We start from the raw sequence: 10275 nt of genomic DNA, 5'->3' as shown, positions 1-10275 counted from the left end.
GTAGAACCTTTCGTCAGACGCGTTGAAAGGACACTGTAAACACGGGAGGTATATCTTTTCAATTAGTTTAAACAAATGTGATACATCTGATACTGCGACTGATAGGGTTCACGACGAGATGTTCACAACGTGGGACGAGTCTCGCCGTGCTTCAAGACCAATCATTACGGCATAGTATATACGGGGTAGTGTAGATAAAAGTGGCAGTAGGAGTTTCTTTATAAAAATTCATGTTTCGCATACCTACATGTTACGTAATGAACCTTGCCAAAGAAGTTGAACGGGTGAATTGGAAGCCATATAGGTGGTGTGTGCGTGTGCGTGTGTGTGTGAGAGAGAGAGAGAGAGAGAAAGTGAGTGAGAGAGAGAGAGTGAGAGCGAGAGAAAGTGAGTGAGAGCGAGAGAAAGTGAGAGAGAGAGAGCGAGAGAAAGTGAGTGAGACACAGAGAGAGCGAGAGAAAGTGAGTGAGACACAGAGAGAGCGAGAGAAAGTGAGTGCGAGGGAGAGAAAGTGAGTGCGACACAGAGAGAGCGAGAGAAAGTGAGTGCGAGGGAGAGAAAGTGAGTGAGACACAGAGAGAGCGAGAGAAAGTGAGTGAGAGGGAGAGAAAGTGAGTGCGACAGAGAGAGCGAGAGAAAGTGAGTGAGAGTGAGAGAGAGAGCGAGAGAAAGTGAGTGAGACACAGAGAGAGCGAGAGAAAGTGAGTGCGACAGAGAGAAAGTGAGTGAGACACAGAGAGAGCGAGAGAAAGTGAGAGAGAGAGGGAGAGAAAGTGAGTGAGACACAGAGAGAGCGAGAGAAAGTGAGTGAGAGGGAGAGAAAGTGAGTGCGACAGAGAGAGAGCGAGAGAAAGTGAGTGAGAGCGAGAGAAAGTGAGTGAGTGAGAGAGAGAGAAAGTGAGTGAGTGAGAGAGAAAGTGAGTGCGACAGAGAGAGAGAGCGAGAGAAAGTGAGTGCGACAGAGAGAAAGTGAGTGAGACACAGAGAGAGCGAGAGAAAGTGAGTGAGAGGGAGAGAAAGTCAGTGAGACACAGAGAGAGCGAGAGAAAGTGAGTGAGAGGGAGAGAAAGTGAGTGAGACACAGAGAGAGCGAGAGAAAGTGAGTGAGAGGGAGAGAAAGTGAGTGCGACAGAGAGAAAGTGAGTGAGACACAGAGAGAGCGAGAGAAAGTGAGTGAGAGGGAGAGAAAGTGAGTGCGACAGAGAGAGAGCGAGAGAAAGTGAGTGAGAGCGAGAGAAAGTGAGTGAGTGAGAGAGAGAGAAAGTGAGTGAGTGAGAGAGAGTGGGGGAGAGTTGGGGGTTGTACTGGCTAGCGTAAGATTTCCCTCAAGCACCTTCGTAAGTGTAATATCAGTCTAAATTGTTTCGTAAAACTTTAACGTTTAATGAGGAATAGTAGGTATCAAATATATAGAAAAATAACTCGATCTTGGAATAACGACACCAGCTTATATTTAAATCTTCAGGCCTATTTCCCAAACGCAGCCTCGCCGTAATACGAAGAACGATATGTTTAGAACTACAGATTTGATTTATGAGGGAAACTGACAAGACAAGATAATTAATATTCCGCAAGGCGTTACCACCTCCCATCAGTCTGTTAGACATATAGACATGTACATAGGTGTCTACGTATGCAGGTCACTCGACTAAATAAATCAAACGACGAGGGGAATTTTTCTTGGCGACAGAATACTGCAGATGTCTACCTCTTGTTATCATAACAACCCGTTTTCACCCTAACAGAACATAAGACCCCCAACGACGCCGTGCACGCGCCAGATAACGCTGCTTGATATCGGGGACATGTCAAGGGAGGATGGGAACGTCTTCTGATAACTTTGTTTATATTTTCACGAGGAAATATGTTTCATGTCCAATTCAGATTTTTACACCTCAAGATGATATCTCTCGTGTCACTACCAGCCTGCCCAGCTAACACGGTGTCGTGTGAACGCGATATCAAGATATATTTATAAAAATGCAATCTTTACACGAAAATCGAATTTTTCAAAAAAAAATCTGCTTAACTGGGTTAACTTGTAGTGTAGCACGCTGAGTCATAAGTAGAAAGATCATGTTTATTTTATTTTTATTAAGACGAGGTAATATATGTGGACATTGCTCTCAATGGAAGCTTGTATTTATATTAGGAGGCAGGTAAACTACACTTGCTGATAATAAAATGCCGGAAATGAACATACGATACAATTTTATGATAATGACGGGGGAACAGGGCGGATGCACGTTGTCTGCTGGCGAATTACGTGGATAAAGTAGAGCTATACTGCCGAGAAAAAGAAAGTATACTCTTGAACATTGGATTTGAGGAAAATATTACAAACGTTATCAAAATGTTACTCGGTTGAAAACAGTTACTGAAACATAAGGTCCATAACATAAGTATGACATATACATCAGTGTGGAATAACCATTTCTTGATTGTTTGTTTTTTAGCCACCACCAAACATTGGTGTAAGCTTTCTTTTGCCCTGTAGTTTACATGGGCAAGGAGGAGCGGTCGGGTAGCCTAGAAGTTAAAGCGTTGGCTCGTCACGCCGAAGACCCGGGTTCGATTCCCGACATGGGTACAATGTGTGAAGCCCATTTCCGGTGTCCCCCGCCGTGATATTTCTGGAATGTTGCTTAAAGCGGCGCAAAACCACTCATGCACTCACGCACTCACGCACTCACTCACTCACATGGGCAGGGAACGGCGGAAGAATGGAATGCATGAGAAAAGGGTACTTTCTGCGACATGTAGACGAAGCGAATTATGGGACGTTTATTGTTTGTCTTCCTTGTGAAATAGTAGCGTGTGTATGCGCTACATTATAACAATATTATGGACATCAAGCAACACTACATCTGTCCTGTAGGTTCCCCTTGTTATACTCTCTCTGTTCTGTCAGCTCCACCTGTTCTGTCTGTTCTGCCTGTTCTGTCTGCTCCGCCTGTTCTGCCTGTTATGTCAGCCCCGCCTGTTCTGCCTGTTCTGCCTGTTCTGTCTGCTCCGCCTGTTCTGCCTGTTCTGTCAGCTCCGCCTGTTCTGCCTGTTCTGTCTGTTCTGCCTGTTCTGCCTGTTCTGTCTGCTCCGCCTGTTCTGCCTGTTATGTCAGCCCCGTCTGTTCTGTCTGCTCCGCCTGTTCTGTCTGTTCTGCCTGTTCTGTCTGTTCTGCCTGTTCTGACAGCTCCGCCTGTTCTGCCTGTTCCGTCAGTTCCGCCTGCTCCACCTGTTCTGTCAGCTCCGCCTGTTCTGTCAGCTCTGCCTGTTCTGCCTGTTCTGTCAGCTCCGCCTGTTCTGTCCCGTGTTGAGGGACACGGGTAGCTCGTCATTCTAATTCTATGTGCACAGTTGCATACTATAGGTGTGCCCGAAACAGCTCCACCTGTTCTACCTGTTCTGTCAGCTCCGCCTGTTCTGCCTGTTCCGTCAGCTCCGCCTGCTCCACCTGTTCTGTTAGCTCTACCTGTTTTGTCAGCTCCGCCTGTTCTGTCAGCTCCGCCTGTTCTGCCTGTTCTGTCAGCTCCGCCTGTTTTACCTGTTCTGTCAGCTCCGCCTTTTATGCCTGTTCTGTCTTCTCCGCCTGTTCTGTCTTCTCCGCCTGTTCTACCTGTTCTGTCAGCTCCGCCTGTTCTATCTGTTCTGTCAGCTCCGCCTTTTATGCCTGTTCTGTCTTCTCCGCCTGTTCTACCTGTTCTGTCAGCTCCGCCTGTTCTGCCTGTTCTGTCAGCTCCGCCTGTTCTACCTGTTCTGTCTTCTCCGTCTGTTCTACCTGGTCTGTCTTCTCCGCCTGTTCTACCTGTTCTGTCAGCTCCGCCTTTTCTGCCGGTGCTGTCTGTTCTGCTTACATTTAGGCCAATACAATCAAGTACACCATCCTAATTGGAACATATTGGCGCCTTGAGCTTGTTTGACACAAGTGTACATCTAATCCTGTAGGGAGTCGTTCACCTGACGCCACCTGGTGGCCAGACACGTCATCTTGGCACGACTTCCTGTTTGCCAGACGTGTTCGCCTATCTCGAGGTTAACCACATGATGTAGGATTCTCTGTTGCAAGTAATGTCTCCAGATAACAAACCACTTACCTTGTTAATCCTTTAACCCCTCCCGTTTATTTACATCGACATTATTGAAATGTTCGTCGCGTTGTGTGCCAAATGGTTGGCTGGTGCAAGTTTGTCTGCAAGACTGTGTTTACACAGAGAGTGCCACATGCGCCACCATAGTGTGCAGGAACACAGGCCAGGTGTAATATATGTGTTTTCGTTCATTTCTCCCGTGTTGAGGGACACAGGTAGCCCGTCATTCTAATTCTATGTGCACAGCTGCGTACTATAGGTGTGCCTGAAACATGATCATGGGTTCGAATCGCCAATTCGCCGAAATTATGTTTCTATGTTGTCAGAACCATACCCTTTGGTTTGACCAAAGTTAAAAATGTCTGAGACCTGCATCACTTCTGTCTTTCCTTCCGTGTAAAAAATACTGAAATAGCCTCGTTTACCCACTCACTCACTCATTCACTCACTCACTCTACACCTTTGACACACTACTGGTTTGTTTTATTCATCAGTTATTGGGTAGAGAGTGAACTAGCAATATCGCTGTAGTGGACACAAATCATGGGCGTCCCACAGTGTACTGTGTGGTAATCGAACTCGGATATGCAGAAAAGAGCGAACCCTTTAACCACTGAACTTCCTACCTCCATAGTTACGGAGCAGAACACATCCCTGTCTTTATATATATTGCCTTTTTAAAATTATTTCTGCATACTTTATTTATCGTAATTCTTTCATTCCTGGTTACCATGAAATACACATCGTGTTTACTGTAGGTCGAGACAAGCAATGTCGATATCAGACAAAGTTTATTATCTTACTCATCAGATTTAAAACAAGAACAAAATATATGCCTCTTTCCAGTGCGCATCATCTGTGCTTTGGAACAATCTTTCTATTTTTCCAAGTTTAACACAAAGAACTAAATACACACATGTTTTCATCCACGTTTATTATTGTCATTATCGTTGTTGTCGTCGTCGTCGTCGTCGTCGTCATTATTATTATTTACAGATTAAAATAGTCAGGCTGGTTAGGTTCATCATCAGCTCAGGGCCCTTGTCCCCTCTACACGCGGCCGAGACACCGAATGGGATTTCTCCCAGGAAGCGCTGCGTTGTCAAACCCACCCAGAACCTTTCGGAGAATGTGAAGACTCCCCAACACTGAAGCCTTCTGCATTACCCAGTTTGTCAGAAGGGCTGTATTCCTGGTAGCAAACCCGGGTACACTCCCAATGTCAGTTAAAAGATTGGGAGGTACCAAACCTAAGGCACCGAGAACAATGGGGAGTCGGACAACTTGGTACTTGGGATGCAAGCGTGACATTTCGAAAGTGAGGTCCGCATATTTGCCATGTTTTTCCTCAATCTTGTCAATCACATTACTGTCAAAGGGGACAGAAAATTCAATGATATAAATGATTTCATTGGATTCATCAAAAAGGACAAGATCAGGTTTGTTGGCCTGGATACGTCTGAAGCTGTAAATGGGCCTATTCCAAAGAATTTTGTATTTATCATTTTCCATGACGCCCTCGACATATGACGGGTCGTACCATGGATGGACCTCTGTGTCCAAACCACAAGCACGGTGAAGACGGTAATAAAATGATCGAGCTACACCATCATGTCGTTTAAGATACAGTGTTTGTGCCAAAGCTGGGCATCCATTGACAATGTGTTGGACAGTCTCATTAAATTCATTATCTACATTTCATATTTACATTTTGATGCGAAATCACACACTGACGATTTCGAGTTTGAAGTGACTGGTCCTGAGCAGCAAACAGAAAGCCTTCTGTTTCACTTTTCAGGCCAGACGACTTTATCCACCCAAATGACTCGATGCAGTGACATAAACTCGATGCAGTGGTCGTCCATGTAGCCTCTCCTTGAAAAACTGAGCCTGGGCCGACTTTATATGGCACTTCGCCTGGTTGACACTCATTTCTGTACCGTCCACCAGTACAGAACCATCAACAAAATCAACACCGACATTGAGATTATGTCCGACATCCTTGGCCCGTTTTAGAAAACTGTGGAATGCCTCGTTTTCATCATGAGTCTTAACATGCTTCACAAGAGGATCATCAAACAAATAAATGTGTGCAAAAGTGCACAAAACAATTCTATCATTGAAGAGCCTCCACATTAATCAAACCACGCCCTCCCATCATAATTGGTAAATATAAGCGATTGAGGGAAGAGCGAGGGTGGTGGGATCTATTGTCGGACATGATTCTTCGTGTGAGGATGTCAATACCCTGGATTTCTTGTTTCGTCCAATCAACAACACCAAAAGAATACCAAAGGGCGGGCACAGCATAAGTATTTGTGGCTTTGACTTTATTGTGAGCGTTCAGATCTGAACTCCAGATTTTCTTTAGTATACATTTTTACTCTGCCCGAAGTTTGCCCTTGATATTAATATTATCGTTTATTACTCGGTTCTTCGTCGTGACGAGCGTGCGCTTTAACCACCAAGCTACCCGACCGCCCCCATTTTGTAGTGAACGTCTGCTATACACATTTACGTCAAATGTACATTTAATCAGTTCTACCTGTTCTGTCTGCTCCGGCAGTTGTGCCTGTTCTGCCTAATCTGTCTGTATCACCTGTTCCGCCTGTTCTGGCTGCTGCGCCTGTTCTGTCTGCTGCGCCTGTTCTGTCTGCTCCGCCTGTTCTGTCTGTTCTGCCTGTTCTGTCTGTTCTGTCTGCTCCGCCTGTTCTGTCTGCTCCCCCTGTTCTGTCTGCTCCCCCTGTTCTATCTGTTCTGTCTGCTCCCCCTGTTCTATCTGTTCTGTCTGCTCCGCCTGTTCTGTCTGCACCGCCGGTTCTGTCTGTTCTGTCAGCTCAGCCTATTCTGTCTGTTCTGTCTGCTCCGCCTGTTCTGTCTGCTCAGCCTGTTCTGTCTGTTCTGTCAGCTCAGCCTGTTCTGTCTGTTCTGTCTGTTCTGTCAGCTCCGCCTGTTCACCGACCATTTTGTCGTAAACGTCGACATACACATTTACGTCAAATGTGCATTCAATCAGTGCAAAACTATGGGCCTCCTCCTGCGAAATCCAGACACACATGAATGTCTCTTGTGAGCTGGGCTTTGGCAAGATTTAGTAGCAGCAGGTTTAGGCTAAATGGATTTTCTGACATGTTGTGCCAATCTTTCAAATCCAGGAACAAGCAAAATGTTGAAAATAAATTTCATGTTTGGTTTATGTGCAAAATCTGAGATGGCGAAAGTACTTATATTTTCATGTAAACAAAACAAGAATGTTAAGAGGTAAACTTCTTTACCTTTATATTGAATAGCACGTATCCGCATCTGTACAAAGAGCGACGGTTAAGAACAGCTACTGCTGGAGCCTGAAAATATATATGGAAGAATATGATACTTTTGAACAAAAAACGGAATGCCTTCAGTTTCTTTATTCCGATATAATGCATTTATGTTAGAGTTGTCTGTTATGTTTGTCTATCTGCTATTCCGAGTTTTTCGCTTTTGTACCAATGTCTTGTGTCTGTTTTGTATGTATGTGCGTGCGTGCATGCGTGCGTGCGTGCGTGCGTGCGTGCGTGTAAATTCGTTTCTTTGTCTGTGTCTGTCTGTGTCTGTCTGTTTAGAAAATTGTTGTGCCTGATCGTTATTTTGGGCTTGGGGTTTTGTACTAAATAAATATGTCTGCCTAGATCTTTCTCTCAAACTATCCAATATAGTTTAATATGTAAAGACGTGGTCAGATTGATTTTAATTGTCAGGTAAGTTACTCCGTGTGCCCTTGACAACGCTGTCCATTGTCATGCCATCCTTAACCAAGCTGATACCCTATACTGGCACCACTACAGACATGGCAACCTTTCTCCATGACGCTGACGTGTCCACCAAGCCTAACTAGTCAGCCTACAGAGAACAACCACCAATGTCGGTCAAAAGCCACTACCTTACAACTATCTGTTAACTGCCCATCAAGGCTTTCCAAATATCATATTAAAGTGTTTCAGTGATGAGAAATGTCGGTGAGGAGTGGGGGTATGTCTGAGAGTTCATGGCTGGATGGTCCTGCCAGCTGTGGAGGTCATCAGAGATCTGGTCAAGTCATCAGGGCGGCAAGGTGAAGAGAGTACCGGCATTAAATCCAAGACACCTTTCTTGGGTTGTATAATTAGCATACGCCAAAACAAACAACATATTAATATATTGCCTCCTTATTGCTGTTGACATTGCAAGGGCTTCTTACCTTGTAGATATGTACCTCGAGAACTATATTAGAGAGTGGGCGTGGCACGTTGGGAGAAGCCGTGCCCTCCTCAAACCCACCGCCTCGATGCAGTGCAATATCTCTGAAAGCCATCTGGAGATTAATCTTGAATCATTTTCCAAGCCTTAATAGCAGTCTATATATAGATTCCCATTCCGAAAATACATTAACGGTTGAAATGCGAATTGATGTGTTGAAGGAGATTTGAACTTTTTGCGCTTCTCTAGCCTGGAATTAGGCTGCCATTCATCGCTGTTGTGTGTCATATTTCAAGTCTTTTTTTAAAGATTTCCTCTGCGAGAACTTCGAGGTCTCTTTTCTATCGTAAACAACCTCAAAATAAACACTGAGTTGCACATCAAAGCACCACAATCTTAAACTGTTCCCAAAGAAGTTTGGATCCAAACATTCCATGGAAACAATACAAAGAAGTATACTCCAAGTAACGAGAGTTGTGTATATTGAAACCTCGTTAACTCCAACTCCTTTGTCTCGGGGGGCACGGGTGGCCCAGTGGTCTAAGGCGCCGCGATTCGCTGTGCAGAGTTGCGTCCCTTGGGCCAGAAACCTATGATTGTGGGTTCGAATCCCGGTACGCCCCGATTATGTTTCCAGGGTTGTCAGCACTATTCCCGCGCTCGTGGGTTTCACCGAAGTGGTAAACGTATGAGACTTGCATCACTTCGGGCTTTCCTCACACATTAAGTTGACACGCCGTGATATAACTGGAATACTGTTAAAAGCGGCGTTAAACCCAACTCACTCACTCGTCGACATCATCGTTTAATACTCCTTTGTTATAACTTCGGATAACACGACATATGATTGTTAATCCCCAGGACTTCGAGTTATCAAGTTTTCCCAATGCTGGAAGTATTTACCTTGGTCGAATGGATTGCTCTTGTCCTGTTAAATGAATTGACCTAAATATTGATATGTCTACCTCTCAGTCCCGGTGGGCAATGACCTCGGCCTTCTCTCTCTCTCTCTGCTAGCACTTACTCGCTCGGACAACAACATGATGAATGTAATCATAGCATGGAATGTGAAACATGGTCGGGGTAGTTGCTCGAGAGACTGTTGTACACGTTGGAGTGGAGAGAATCGGGCTGGCAAGATGCTGCTGCAAGTTCTCCAACACGTTCAATTTAAACTGATGAAGTAAAGAAAGTACATGTATACTCTTGAAAGTTCAAACTTCACTCAGCTCATTATTGTCTACTGTGAACTTGCGACCCACGTGTTTCTTCAGACGTCACGCATGTGATACCGCTTGCGATACCGTATCAAATACACAACCAATTATCATATCTTGTTTGTCTCATATTTAAACACCGTCAAACATGGATGTATACTTTCATTTGAACGGCAGTTTACTTACATGGAGGCGATAAGGGTGAGGGTGGTTTGGGGATGGGGATGAGGGGGGACCCCCAAAGAAGTCTGACATCACCAAACATTACAAAATAACAAACACCAAACATTACAAGTATTATTAGTTTGGGGTGGGGATGGCACTGAGTGTGCGACCTCTTTTTCAGACGCCATGACAAGCGTTGTGCGATCCTCGGGAATGATGTTGTTAACTTGATGACTCGGGGGTGTTTTCTAAGGTTTAGATTTAAAATGAATCATTCTAAGAATTCAGGGTCGGTGGGGTAGCCTGGTGGTTAAAGCGTTCACTGGTCACGTCGAAGACCAGGGTTCGATTCTCCACATGGGTACATTGTGTGAAGCCCATTTCTGGTGTCCCCGGCTGTGATATTGCTGGAATATTGCTGAAAGCGGCGTAAACAAATACACACTCACTCATTCACTCACTCACTCACTTAGTTTGAGTGAATTTCGCGAAATGCATTGCGTGACGTCACAGCACAGAATAGTACCATCATGGAGCCTTAGAAATTGAAGAAAATTCGTAAAAGTCCACGTCGCTAAACATTTGCTAAAAGA

General features: G+C 44.9%; 1 protein-coding gene across 1 annotated transcript; it reads right to left on the bottom strand.

Moving 5' to 3' along the window:
• Positions 1 to 3109: 3109 nt before the first annotated feature.
• Positions 3110 to 8415, bottom strand: LOC139453847 (110 kDa antigen-like). Its single transcript, XM_071235299.1, has 6 exons — positions 8302 to 8415; positions 6685 to 6909; positions 6026 to 6143; positions 3695 to 3843; positions 3398 to 3541; positions 3110 to 3295 (listed from the first exon to the last, which is right to left on the bottom strand). Exons 1-6 carry the CDS (start codon positions 8413 to 8415, stop codon positions 3110 to 3112), a joined length of 936 nt encoding a protein of 311 aa, XP_071091400.1.
• Positions 8416 to 10275: the final 1860 nt, after the last annotated feature.

The sequence above is a fragment of the Haliotis cracherodii genome, unplaced genomic scaffold (genome assembly GCF_022045235.1).
Source record: "Haliotis cracherodii isolate W230 unplaced genomic scaffold, xgHalCrac1.p SCAF_10, whole genome shotgun sequence".
In the NCBI taxonomy this organism is placed as follows: Eukaryota; Metazoa; Mollusca; class Gastropoda; order Lepetellida; family Haliotidae; genus Haliotis; species Haliotis cracherodii.
The sequence above is the reverse complement of the archived record's forward strand: the minus strand, read 5'-3'. Positions and strand labels throughout refer to the sequence as shown.

Excerpts from the sequence above, each read along its gene's own strand:
- LOC139453847 (XM_071235299.1), bottom strand. The coding sequence starts at position 8,415 with ATGGCTTTCAGAGATATTGCACTGCATCGAGGCGGTGGGTTTGAGGAG. Across the intron at positions 3,844-6,025 it reads TGGTTCTGTACTGGTGGACG|AACAGACAGCACCGGCAGAA; the intron begins GTACAGAAATGA and ends AAATGTAAGCAG. Across the intron at positions 3,542-3,694 it reads AGGCGGAGCTGACAGAACAG|GTAAAACAGGCGGAGCTGAC; the intron begins GTAGAACAGGCG and ends CTGACAGAACAG.